Source organism: Rhinopithecus roxellana, chromosome 3 (assembly GCF_007565055.1).
Source record: "Rhinopithecus roxellana isolate Shanxi Qingling chromosome 3, ASM756505v1, whole genome shotgun sequence".
Lineage (NCBI taxonomy): Eukaryota > Metazoa > Chordata > Mammalia > Primates > Cercopithecidae > Rhinopithecus > Rhinopithecus roxellana.
Window position 1 is genome coordinate 68,771,092 of NC_044551.1, and position 13,946 is coordinate 68,785,037.

The following is a 13,946-nucleotide window of genomic DNA, read 5'->3' on the forward strand; positions in this document are numbered from 1 at the left end:
AATGGCTCCTAGGGCCTTGTCTCCAGGAGTCAGGAAAGGGGAAAGAAAACTGCCTGGTCTTCCAAGTTTCTGGGCAAAAAGTCACTGAGTTGGAAAGAAGTACCTCATACAGATGGGAATTCATATTTTAGAAGGCCTTCTGTAACCTTCTTCTATTGTTTCAACTCTCATAAGAAAAGTTTTGATGATGTATGTTATTTATTAATTCCTTTTCATAAAAAGATGTCTCAATAATCTAAATAAATCCTAAATTTTGGGGGGAAATCTATTTTTATGTAAAAATATTACACTGAAAATAATTTATTTACTGATGTGTCCAAGTTAGTGACCTAAAAGATACACTGAGCCAGCATACTTTACATTTGTATTTAGATGTTGCTTAGTTGTCTAGCAAAATCTATTTGACTACTTTAGGTACAATATTGCTATTTCAAGTAGTGGGATTTGTAGTCAGACTGGTTCCTTCTAAGTGTACTACTCATCAAAAACAACTCTGTACACAAAACAGAAGGAAAAACTTTCAGCAGATTAAAAGTCATACTATATAAACATAGGCCTCAGAAAGGAAGAAAGGTATAAAGGAATGAGAGACGACATAAGAAAAGAAAGACAAAATCCTAAATCCACTTACTTCTTAACATTTATAATTTAATACAATCCATTACATTTGATGATTCAAGTATGCTAAGATTTTTCAGGGACATATTTTGTCGCTTAGCGCAAATATACTTGTAATTTTTAGGCATGGTCCACTCAAATCACAAGTAAGAAACTCACCTTACTAAACAGGTGAATTATAATAGGGGGAGTTTATTTTTTCTCTAATATGGTAGTCAGCACACCATCAAGAACCTATTATTGCTATAAAGAATGAGGTTTGTAACTGAATGTAAATTAAATTTCTCCATTAATATGCTCAAATATACTTTTAAAAAAACCACACACATTCCTATGCTAATTTAATTTGGGCATACATCCAGTTTAATTTCAGAACCGATCATCTAATCAAATAGTAGTCCAAAAAAGTCAACTGGCAGAATGTTTTTCTGAATGTCTGGATTGTCAAATTTTCTGATTCTTTATAAAGGGAAAACCCTTGACTCTTTTGATTTAGTTCTTACCATTTTTGTGAAATGAGGGCCTCTTATGCAATGAGATTATTCAAAAGCCTTTGTATTCATTTGGTAAGAGAGCAAGTTTTAATAATTAAACTTATACTTTCTTTTGTTTTTTACAAAAATGCTCTATTGATAACAAGTTATTTATGTTGTAAAAGAAGTTAATTAGTAATTTAGAGGTGATTCATTAAATTAATAGATTATTATTATTTTCTGAAATAGTTATTCTGAATTACTGGCTTACTGAATATTCTTACCTAACAACTATTTAAAGGATAATTTGGAAATTTTTAAACAAATACTTACTATCAAGTAATAAAGTCATCAAAAATTACCAGAAATAATTCTTTAAGAAATGTACTTTGCATGTAAAGTACGTGCATTTAGTAGTCCTATTTTGCAGTAGATGTCATTATATTTCAGTAAGCTTCTCAAATGAGAAAACTTGTACCACTACAGTTTTTTACACAAGGTGGTTTGACAAATATTAACTTGGTTCCCCAGCAATAAACTCAGTCTTTCAGGGTCAAGTCATTGCCTTCTGAACTCAAATTTATCCAACAAAATAACATTTTTATATGATTGTAAATAACATTCTGTAAGACAAATTCTGCTTCAAAAGTTGAATACTCTGAATCACTGAAACAACCAAGTATTATTTTAAATATAACTTGAAAGTCATAAAGGAATCTATACTGTTTGTGAAGTGTATGCATGTATATACTTCAATTATTATAACCATAAAAAATTTAATACTAAAGAAAAGTGATAACATTGCCTTATACATTCCTACCAATTTATCTTAGGGCATTATAAACGTTAGTTATAAAAGTAATTGGCTAATTCATTTTCCTTTTCTGCTTCTGTTTCAACAACAGCATTTTAATTTCATTACAAAACCTGAAGAGAAACATTATACTTAAGAAATTATTTCAAAGTAAACCCAAGGACTAAATAAAACAACACTAGTTTCACAGGACTTTTGATGAATTAGTCCAAAAAGCATTTTTGCTTTAGGGACTTGTAAGCTTTTCTGTAATAAGAAGAAACTGGACCCCTTTCTTGGATGACCATTTCCCCCATCCAATACCTTCAAGTATCACTAGGAAAAATAGCACAGTTATAAACTCCAGTACATAAACACCAACTCAACTTCCTCACAATAGCTTTGTAAGGTAGATCAGCTGGTAAATAGCAAGTATCATCTGCATTCTGCAAATGAAGGTGCAAAATGAAGCACTTGAGGCACTGAAGAGCTACGTGATTTGCCCAAGGTATTCAATTAGTCAATCATGAAATTACAAAGAGCATCAAAGTATCTCTGCTCCTGGGTTATTGCTCTCTGGTCACACTTCACATGAAAAGACTGTATGTATGTGTTCTTAAGTGTAGTCTATATGACCTTCAATTCAGAACAAGTCTATCCACTGATAATTATTTTAAAAAGAATCTAATCTCAAAGATCATAAAAACCCAAAGATCAAAATTTTCAGATAATGAGGATGATGCCCTATTCCTTTCAATATCTGCATAGAGCTGTGTTTTTAAAAAACTTACATGATAATATTCATTAAAAAGAAAAATAAAAATTTTAAATTTATGTCTTGGGGAAAGATTAACTTCAAGTTAGGGGAACCATATAATTCATTTTCAAACTGGGATACTTGAGGGTGAAAGTAATCACTAGTAATAAACAGGATACGAGGTGTTACACTGAGACTGTATTAGGCAAGCTGAAGTATGGTCACCCAATGTAGCATGGATTCAGTAAGAGTCGCAAATATTCTAGGGACATAAGAAAACTCTCTGCAAGCATGCTGCGATCAAACATGTTCACTTTTCAATAAAACACTAATGCTTTAAAATATAATACATAAATTTAGCTTAAACACAAAGGTTAAAACAATCTATTTAGTAAGAATGTTTAACCAACAAGTTATTACACATTTCCATTCTAATATAGTTTGGTTTTCTATAAACCACAATGTATCAGTAATAACAGTAAATTGACTCACTTTTTACCTTTGAATAACCAATTTTTTTCTCAAAAAGTATGAACAGGTAGCTTTAAATATTAAAGGATTTTGTTGGACTCTTTGACTACTAAAAAGAAAAAAACACTATTTTCCATTAATGCCTAGGATTTATCCTTGAATGGCATGATCAACATTTAAATCAATAGGTTAAATGATAAATGTGAACATAGTTTTCTGAAATGAAAATCTTTTATAAAGCAATACCAGAAGCATAAAAAAATCCAGTTACTACAAAGACTGAAGGAATACTATTATCACCTGATTACAGTACACATGCTAAATACACAGACACACATCAGTTGAAATATAATCTTCATCTTATACATGCAAAAATCCCCACTAGTTTGCAAACAGATTTGAAAAAGCGCTTTTTACATTCAGTTATGTCTAGTAAGTAAGCCTTGTTTTAAGACATGAGTTTTATGAATACAGTTATTATTTGAGGTTTCCATTCACTTACATTTCTTTGGGAAATACAGGTTGAATATATTTTTTAGAAGTAACAAAAATGTAAGTCACAATAATCAAACTGTATATAATATTATTTAGTATGACTTATGGCTTCCTTGAATCTTTAAAATAACTCTCCTGAAAAAAAAAAATTAATCTGAAACAAACTGAACTGCATGTTCTTAACATATGTTGATCTTTTTAAAAATCCTTCCACTGTAACTGTACTTCTAAGGCAGATGCTTAGGAAATGATACGTAATAAATCTTGTTGGAAAAGGTGATACTCTATTCAATGCACATTAAACTATTATTCCTAAGACGTAATTAATTCTCAGTGTCTTTTTTGTTATCTTGACACTTTTCACTGAGTATAGAGGAAATTCTAGGGTACACAGATGTTCATCAAGACTGAACTGATGTGTTGACCTTGGTTAGTGGCCCCACAAACTTTTTCAGACTTTAAACATCATTAAATATGTCACTGCGAGACATCGAGAGATATCGTCCACCAGGCTGATACCTAAAAAGGGAACATAAAGAAATGATCTGAGGCATCAAAAACAATAAAGGAAGAGAAGAAAACAAGAATACATTAAAAGGGGGTGGCCACATAATTTGTAAGTACTGTAAAATCTAGTCAGTAGCTGAAAGCAGAAACTTACCCTCCAAGTACATTATCCAAAAGGACTTAATTATAAATCAACCAGCAACTGCTTTAGACCCTAGTATATATGCACGACAGAGTGAGAGATGTAAAAAGAAGGGGCGGGGGATGTAAGACACATCTAGGAGATTAATCAATTCAATAACCACTCTCAATTGTTGCATATAAATATAACCTAGGTTTTCACTGCATAGAGGCAATAATGTAGTAAACATTTTTGTGCACATGATATTTTGCTTTTATTTAATTATGTCCTCATAGGATAATGGCTAAAAGTACAGACTCTAGCCAGAATACTGGAATTTGGATGCCTGACTTGCCATTTACAAGTTGTGTGACTCTAGGCAGCTTACTGAGCCTCTCTGGATTTAAATCCAACTGAATTTGCAACCATACAATTACAGTATTTTTGTTAAAGGGCTTAGAATAGTGTCTGGCATCTAGACACTCCTATGCAGCAGATAAACTTCACAAATGGGACAATCAGAAACAGGCATATAAATATTGTTGTGATCCTTTGCTATATATTTCAATTATTCTTTCTTATTTATAATTCCACTAGTATTGTATGAAGATAACAATTTTAGTTATCATTACTGGATGATATACTTTTTAAAATATAAAAGCATTAGAAAGTCTAAAAAGGTATCAAAAGTTACTTAATACATTTTTTATTAGTAGTAAAAATGAACATTTTCCTTTACTTATCACTTGTTTACTTTTACCTTTACTTACTTATTTTCAACCTTGTCAAGTCAATGTATTATTAAAATTGTAGAGGAATGCTAGAGCTAAAATGTCACAACCAGAACTTACCTTCCTGATTCAGATTCAAGAGGATCATCAGTGAATGTTTCTGCATTAAAATCCAAAGGTTCTGCATCTTGGAGAAGTTCTATCCGGTCCCTTTCAGTCCTGTTAGTAGCCCTGGTATATCTGAATGCAGCTGCAAAGGAAGGGGGAAAAACGTCTACTTCCCTACTGTCTATTAATTTATGGGTCACAGTCTATGGAGGTACAGAAAGAAAAATCAAAATTCCAAGGAATCTGAATTTTCATTGTGAAGATAAAGAACATAAGAAAAGATAACTACATGGTTCCTTAAAATCAGATTAAAATTATAAGCAGTATAATAGAATACAGCAAGGAAAAGTTCTCTAGCCTTGTAGTTAGCTAAGAAGCTCTCTAAGCTCAGAAGCAGATACAGTGCAAACATTTCATTAGTGTAACTCAGAATTAACATTTAACTACGGTATCACAATGGTGAAACTGTTCATTAACAAAAGTAGTTTGAGTTGGTTTTACAGTAAACTTCATTTCTTGGCTAGGACTTTAAGGTGTAATCAGCTCAAACTCTGAAAAAAAGGTGTGAGTCTTTTTACCATAAGGCAAGAGTATGGGTAGCACTAGCCAATAGAAAGAGAATGCAAGCCGATCTTTAATTAGAAATTTTCTAGTAGCTATATTAAAAAGTAAAAAGAAACAAGTGAAATTAATTTTAATATATTTAAACACAATATATCCAAAATACTATCATTTCAACATGTTCCAAGTGCTCAATAGCCGCATGTGGCTAATGATTATCATACCAGACAGTAGATAAAGAAAACTAACTTTCCCTTCTCTATGTGGATAGGGATTTCTTTACAAACAAACCAAATTTTCACAATGTTGTTCAGAGGAGTCCAAGTAAATTTACAACAGCTTTAGGATATAGTTCTTTCTGAGAGCTTAATGCAAGCCAATTATATCATATTTACATTTTTGTAAGCTTGGACTTTGTCCTAAATGCAAGTCTCTTCATCTTTTCTGTCACTCATTCAGCAAATTGCAATTGCCCAATACATGCTAGATTCTCTCTAATTCATCATCCTATGGCTTTGTGATTCCTCCTCTCAAGCATTCTCCCGTCTTGCCAGATTTTTCCCTTCTGTAAACTTCCTTCCACTCTATGGTAAGCAAGCATCCAAATTCCTTTACAGAATCCTATTTCCCAGTTTTAACTAAAGCTTCAGCCCTTTCCTATTTATTCTACCCTAAAGTCCTTCAAATAAATCCTTTTCTTTTCATCTCCAGGACAACTGCCTTATTTTAGGCCCTAATTATTTCTTGACTGCATTACCAAACAGTCTCTGAAATGGTTTCTATATCTCACTTCCCTAAGAATTATGCTTTATACTGCCATTAAATTCATCTTTCTAAATCAAAAATCTTATCACACTTCTTCCCAGATTGAAACCTTACCTTTAGGTCAAAATCCAAACTTTTTTTTCTTTTGTTTTTGAGATGGAGTCTTGCTCTGTTGCCCAGGTTGGAGTTCAGTGACATGATCTTGGCTCACTACAACTTCCGCCTCCTGGGTTCAAGCAATTCTCCCGTTTCAGCCTCCTGAGTAGCTGGGATTACAGGTGCGTACCACCATGCCCAGCTACTTTTTGTATTTTTAGTAGAGATGGCGTTTCACCATGTTAGCCATGTTGGTCTCGAACTCCTAACCTCAGGTGATCCACCCACCTCGGCCTCACAGGCATGAGCCACAGTGCCCGGCCCCAAATCCAAACACTGGAGAATGACAATATCTGTTCCTCAACTACCTCTGTGGCCCCCTCTCTTATTAGCCTCACCATGCTTAGGCTTCAGTTACAGAGAAAAACATACATTTTCCCAAAGGTTCTCTCATCCCACAATGTCCTGCACTTAGTCTCCCTTCTAATTAAAATACCTTTCACCTGGCTAAGTACTATTCATTCTTAAATACTCAGCTAAACATGTCCTTATTACAGAAATATTTCTTCATTATAAAAACTCTTTCCTAAGATAAGCCCTCTTTTTCCATTCCCCAAGCTGAATTCCTTCTGCATCAGGCGTGCATCCTTCCATCAGAGCTGTCATGAGAAATCTACAATATCATATACAGCCTAATTAAAATATTTTTAACATTTCTATTTAGCTCTTTTGTATAGTTTCCATCTCTCCGGTGAAATTCTCTCCTATCTGTTCATGCACATTGTCCAAGCTTTCCATCAGATCATTTAACATACCAATTGGTTATTTTAAAATCACTGCAGTATCTGATAATTTCAATATTTGAGCCACCTCTGGGTCTGGTATATTCACTATTTTATGTTTTGAAAATGGCTCATATTATCTTACTTTCTTGTATATCTCATAATTTTGGGTTAAAAGCCAGACATTATGTGTAAAAGAAGGAAAAGATGGAAAGAAATCATAGTTTTATGCCCAGAACGGGCACACCTCTTCTATTAGATCATCACTGTTGAGGTCTGCACTCAACCTATAGTTGATCTGAGTTTGGATTTGGTTGTTGCTTTAGTTTCCTTAAGTCCCCACAGACTTCCCATTTCTCTAGTAATGAAATCCTATGACTTTGTACTTAGTAGGGCCTCAAATGTCAGACGGTTTCTCTCAGTATTCTTTTTCTACTCTCAGATTTCAGTAGTCCCTGATATGGATATGAAACAGAGGGCGTCTTCTCCATGTTTCTATTCCTCACTCAGTGCGAAACTTGTAGCTGAGTGGGTGAGAGTGCTGTTTTTCTCCTCCATCCTCTGTGTACTGAAGCCTCAGCAATCTTACATCTCTCCCAGAAACAACCTCTTTCTTCTATTCAGCTCAAGGTTCTAGGAAAAACTGGTTTCCTAGCACCTCCTAAATAGCTTCTGCCTCATGTCGGTGTGGGTCAGTGACACAGGAAGGTTTCCAAACCCACCCTGGTGGCAGATGGCTTCTGTCTGGTATCAGTCCCTCACTCAATTATGAGCATCCTGAGGACAAGAAGCATACCTTCTTTGTATTGCTGTATACCTGGGAATATGCCTAACTTTTACAGGTCGGTCAATAAATTATTATAAAAATGATCAAATAACCTACACCAATTAATAGGAAAGAAAAACATCAAGGTAAATAGTAGAAATAAATACCTGCCTAGAACACACCTGGGATAAGTGCTTACATTATTTAGGGTTAGTATACTTAAAACTATTTATTTGATGCCCCAGTTTCTCGTTTCCCGACCAGAGTACATATTTGAGCTTCCCCTTCCTTCTATATACTGAGGAATGTGGGAGAAAAAAAAAAAAGTCACTGCAAATACACATTCATAATTCTACAAAGGCATTTCTGGATGAGTATTCTAACACTCAATCTCTATGCAAGCAAGCACAAGAAAACGATTTCCAAGTCAACTAGAAGATAAACTACTTACAACGGTTGGTATTAACATCTGAGAAGTTTGACTCTTTGGGGTCAGTATGGATATTTCTGTTCCTAGTGGAATCTTCTCTATTGTGTCCATAACGTTCTTTCCATTCCTAGAAAAGAAGCACAAATAAATATATAACAAGAGAACATAATAAGAGAAAATAATCCATTAATATCAAGAGATTACATATGCAATGTAATATATTTTCATCATAAATTCATTGGTAATCAATATAATTATCCTAGTAATCTCTAAAAATCATAGGTCAATGTTTTTATTTTTATGATTTATTGAAGTCACAGTCTCTACAAACTTTAACTTCTACAAATGACAGAGACATTTTTGCTAACTTTGATTGTTATTCATCTATCTAAAATGTAAAACAATATTACTACAAGCTTACTTAGACCATGCAAAAGTTATAAGAATCCATAATGACTAATAGATGTTAACAAAATTTTCTTTCACTCAAATAAACTACAAATATTAGAGAGCTAAAAAGTCAACAGCTAAAGCTGTATACAAACATAATTAGTCTATGACTCACGTGGCATTGTGAGTCATCTTAAATGTAGTAAAACCATATTAACTGGATTCTACTCATTAAATTATTGAATTGAAAGGGACATTAGAAATCACCTAATGCAACTATCCATGCAGTGCAGGGTCTCATTCTAAAACATCCTTGCCAGATGCTTCTTGGCTCTCTGACTAGATAGCATGTAATTTTCTATGTCTGAGAAGCCTATTGCAATTCTGGTAAATAGTGTAATTTAGAAATTCTCATAGAGAAGAAAAATCTATCTCTAGTAACTTCTACTCTTTGGTTCTAGTTCTGCCTTCTAAAATAAAGAAGATACACATATATGAAGATGCACAAAGACAACTATTAGTCTTTACTTTGCCAGTATATACACCTATTTGTTAAAAATATGTGGTAATTATAATTAGATTTTACTCAATTTTTGCCTTTTCACTTTCTAGGAGGTTAGTTTGCCTCAGAAAATGGAGGCTTAAAGAAAAATTAAGAAAGAATAAAATTAATATAACAGCACCAAAAAAAGAGAAAAAATTTTAAAGCAATCCAAACCACTTTATTTATTTATTTTACATGTTTTTTGAATACAGAGTTATCAATTTTCCTGCAGCTTCCTTTTATTTATTTATTTATTTATTTATTTATTTATTTATTTATTTTTATTATACTTTAAGTTCTAGGGTACATGTGCATAACGTGCAGGTTTGTTATATATGTATACTTGTGCCATGTTGGTGTGCTGCACCCATCAACTCGTCAGCACCCATCAATTCGTCATTTATATCAGGTATAACTCCCAATGCAATCCCTCCCCCCTCCCCCCTCCCCATGATAGGCCCCAGTGTGTGATGTTCCCCTTCCCGAGTCCAAGTGATCTCATTGTTCAGTTCCCACCTATGAGTGAGAACATGCGGTGTTTGGTTTTCTCTTCTTGTGATAGTTTGCTAAGAATGATGGTTTCCAGCTGCATCCATGTCCCTACAAAGGATGCGAACTCATCCTTTTTTATGGCTGCATAGTATTCCATGGTGTATATGTGCCACATTTTCTTAATCCAGTCTGTCACAGATGGACATTTGGGTTGATTCCAAATCTTTGCTATTGTGAATAGTGCCGCAATAAACGTACGTGTGCATGTGTCTTTATAGCAGCATGATTTATAATCCTTTGGGTATATACCCAGTAGTGGGATGGCTGGGTCATATGGTACATCTAGTTCTAGATCCTTGAGGAATCGCCATACTGTTTTCCATAATGGTTGAACTAGTTTACAATCCCACCAACAGTGTAAAAGTGTTCCTATTTCTCCACATCCTCTCCAGCACCTGTTGTTTCCTGACTTTTTAATGATTGCCATTCTAACTGGTGTGAGATGGTATCTCATTGTGGTTTTGATTTGCATTTCTCTGATGGCGAGTGATGATGAGCATTTCTTCATGTGTCTGTTGGCTGTATGAATGTCTTCTTTTGAGAAATGTCTGTTCATATCCTTTGCCCACTTTTTGATGGGGTTGTTTGTTTTTTTCTTGTATATTTGTTTGAGTTCTTTGTAGATTCTGGATATTAGCCCTTTGTCAGAAGAGTAGATTGCAAAAATGTTCTCCCATTCTGTAGGTTGCCTGTTCACTCTGATGGTAGTTTCTTTTGCTGTGCAGAGGCTCTTCAGTTTAATTAGATCCCATTTGTCAACTTTGGCTTTTGCTGCCGTTGCTTTTGGTGTTTTAGACATGAAGTCCTTGCCCATGCCTATGTCCTGAATGGTACTACCTAGATTTTCTTCTAGGCTTTTTATGGTATTAGGCCTAACGTTTAAGTCTCTAATTCATCTTGAATTAATCTTCATATAAGGAGTAAGGAAAGGATCCAGTTTCAGCTTTCTACTTATGGCTAGCCAATTTTCCCAGCACCATTTATTAAATAGGGAATCCTTTCCCCATTTCTTGTTTCTCTCAGGTTTGTCAAAGATCAGATGGCTGTAGATGTGTGGTATTATTTCTGAGGACTCTGTTCTGTTCCATTGGTCTATAGCTCTGTTTTGGTACCCGTACCATGCTGTGTTGGTTACTGTAGCCTTGTAGTATAGTTTGAAGTCAGGTAGCGTGATGCCTCCAGCTTTGTCCTTTTGACTTAGGATTGTCTTGGCAATGCGGGCTCCTTTTTGGTTCCATATGAACTTTAAAGCAGTTTTTTCCAATTCTGTGAAGAAACTCATTGGTAGCTTGATGCGGATGGCATTGAATCTATAAATAACCTTGGGCACATCAAAAAGCTTATGCACCATGATCAAGTGGGCTTCATCCCTGGGATGCAAGGCTGGTTCAACATTCGCAAATCAATAAACGTAATCCAGCATATAAACAGAACCAAAGACAAGAACCACATGATTATCTCAATAGATGCAGAAAAGGCTTTTGACAAAATTCAACAGCCCTTCATGCTAAAAACGCTCAATAAATTTATAGATTATTTATAAATAATCTATAAATTTCACGATATTGATTCTTCCTATCCATGAGCATGGTATGTTCTTCCATTTGTTTGTGTCCTCTTTTATTTCACTGAGCAGTGGTTTGTAGTTCTCCTTGAAGAGGACCTTTACATCCCTTCTAAGTTGGATTCCTAGGTATTTTATTCTCTTTGAAGCAATTGTGAATGGAAGTTCATTCCTGATTTGGCTCTCTGCTTGTCTGTTACTGGTGTATAAGAATGCTTGTGATTTTTGCACATTAATTTTGTATCCTGAGACTTTGCTGAAGTTGCTTATCAGCTTAAGGAGATTTTGGGCTGAGACGATGGGGTGTTCTAAATATACAATCATGTCATCTGCAAACAGGGACAATTTAACTTCTTCTTTTCCTAACTGAATACCCTTGATTTCTTTCTCTTGCCTGATTGCCCTAGCCAGAACTTCCAAGACTATGTTGAACAGGAGTGGTGAGAGAGGGCATCCCTGTCTTGTGCCAGTTTTCAAAGGGAATTTTTCCAGTTTTTGCCCATTTAGTATGATATTAGCTGTGGGTTTGTCATAAATAGCTCTTATTATTCTGAGGTACGTTCCATCAATACCGAATTTATTGAGCATTTTTAGCATGAAGGGCTGTTGAATTTTGTCAAAAGCCTTTTCTGCATCTATTGAGATAATCATGTGGTTCTTGTCTTTGGTTCTGTTTATATGCTGGATTACGTTTATTGATTTGCGAATGTTGAACCAGCCTTGCATCCCAGGGAGGAAGCCCACTTGATCATGGTGGATAAGCTTTTTGATGTGCTGCTGAATCCGGTTTGCCAGTATTTTATTGAGGATTTTTGCATCGATGTTCATCAGGGATATTTGTCTAAAATTCTCTTTTTTTGTTGTGTCTCTGCCAGGCTTTGGTATCAGGATGATGTTGGCCTCATACAATGAGTTAGGGAGGATTCCCTCTTTTTCTATTGATTGGAATAGTTTCAGAAGGAATGGTACCAGCTCCTCCTTGTACCTCTGGTAGAATTCAGCTGTGAATCCATCTGGTCCTTGACTTTTTTTGGTGGGTAGGCTATTAATTGTTGCCTCAATTTCAGAGCCTGCTATTGGTGTATTCAGGGATTCAACTTCTTCCTGGTTTAGTCTTGGGAGAGTGTAAGTGTCCAGGAAATTATCCATTTCTTCTAGATTTTCTAGTTGATTTGCGTAGAGGCGTTTATAGTATTCTCTGATGGTTGTTTGTATTTCTGTGGGGTCGGTGGTGATATCCCCTTTATCATTTTTTATTGCGTATATTCGATTCCTCTCTCTTTTCTTCTTTATTAGTCTTGCTAGCGGTCTGTCAATTTTGTTGATCTTTTCAAAAAACCAACTCCTGGATTCATTGATTTTTTGGAGGGTTTTTTGTGTCTCAATCTCCTTCAGTTCTGCTCTGATCTTAGTTATTTCTTGCCTTCTGCTAGCTTTTGAATGTGTTTGCTCTTGCCTCTCTAGTTCTTTTCATTGTGATGTTAGAGTGTCAATTTTAGATCTTTCCAGCTTTCTCTTGTGGGCATTTAGTGCTATAAATTTCCCTCTACACACTGCTTTAAATGTGTCCCAGAGATTCTGGTATGTGGTATCTTTGTTCTCATTGGTTTCAAAGAACATCTTTATTTCTGCCTTTATTTCGTTATGTACCCAATAGTCATTCAGGAGCAAGTTATTCAGTTTCCATGTAGTTGAGTGGTTTTGATTGAGTTTCTTAATCCTGAGTTCTAGTTTGATTGCACTGTGGTCTGAGAGACAGTGTTATAATTTCTGTTCTTTTACATTTGCTGAGGAGTGCTTTACTTCCAATTATGTGGTCAATTTTGGAATACGTGCAATGTGGTGCTGAGAAGAATGTATATTCTGTTGATTTGGGGTGCAGAGTTCTATAGATGTCTATTAGGTCCACTTGGTGCAGAGATGAGTTCAATTCCTGGATATCCTTGTTAACTTTCTGTCTCGTTGATCTGTCTAATGTTGACAGTGGAGTGTTGAAGTCTCCCATTATTATTGTATGGGAGTCTAAGTCTCTTTGTAAGTCTCTAAGGACTTGCTTTATGAATCTGGGTGCTCCTGTATTGGGTGCATATATATTTAGGATAGTTAGCTCTTCCTGTTGAATTGATCCCTTTACCATTATGTGATGGCCTTCTTTGTCTCTTTTCATCTTTGATGGTTTAAAGTCTGTTTTATCAGAGACTAGGATTGCAACCCCTGCTTTTTTTTGTTCTCCATTTGCTTGGTAGATTTTCCTCCATCCCTTTATTTTGAGCCTATGTATGTCTCTGCATGTGAGATGGGTCTCCTGAATACAGCAGACTGATGGGTCTTGACTCTTTATCCAGTTTGCCAGTCTGTGTCTTTTAATTGGAGCATTTAGTCCATTTACATTTAAGGTTAATATTGTTATGTGTGAACTTGA

The 13,946-nt window shown here is 34.9% G+C and overlaps 1 protein-coding gene across 2 annotated transcripts in view; it reads right to left on the minus strand.

Moving 5' to 3' along the window:
* Nucleotides 1-318: 318 nt before the first annotated feature.
* LMBRD2 (LMBR1 domain containing 2) overlaps nucleotides 319-13,946 on the minus strand; it is a 66,402-nt gene continuing 52,774 nt past the window's right edge. The window contains exons 16-18 of one of the 2 annotated variants that reach the window (XM_030926847.1): nucleotides 8,496-8,601; nucleotides 5,087-5,216; nucleotides 319-4,126 (exon numbers count right to left, since the gene is read on the minus strand). In XM_030926847.1, coding sequence (XP_030782707.1) covers nucleotides 4,066-4,126; nucleotides 5,087-5,216; nucleotides 8,496-8,601 — 297 coding nt within the window. In that variant the 3' untranslated portion in view covers nucleotides 319-4,065. The remainder of the gene's footprint in view (nucleotides 4,127-5,086; nucleotides 5,217-8,495; nucleotides 8,602-13,946) is intronic. The other variant, XM_010362903.2, reaches the window with a different exon arrangement.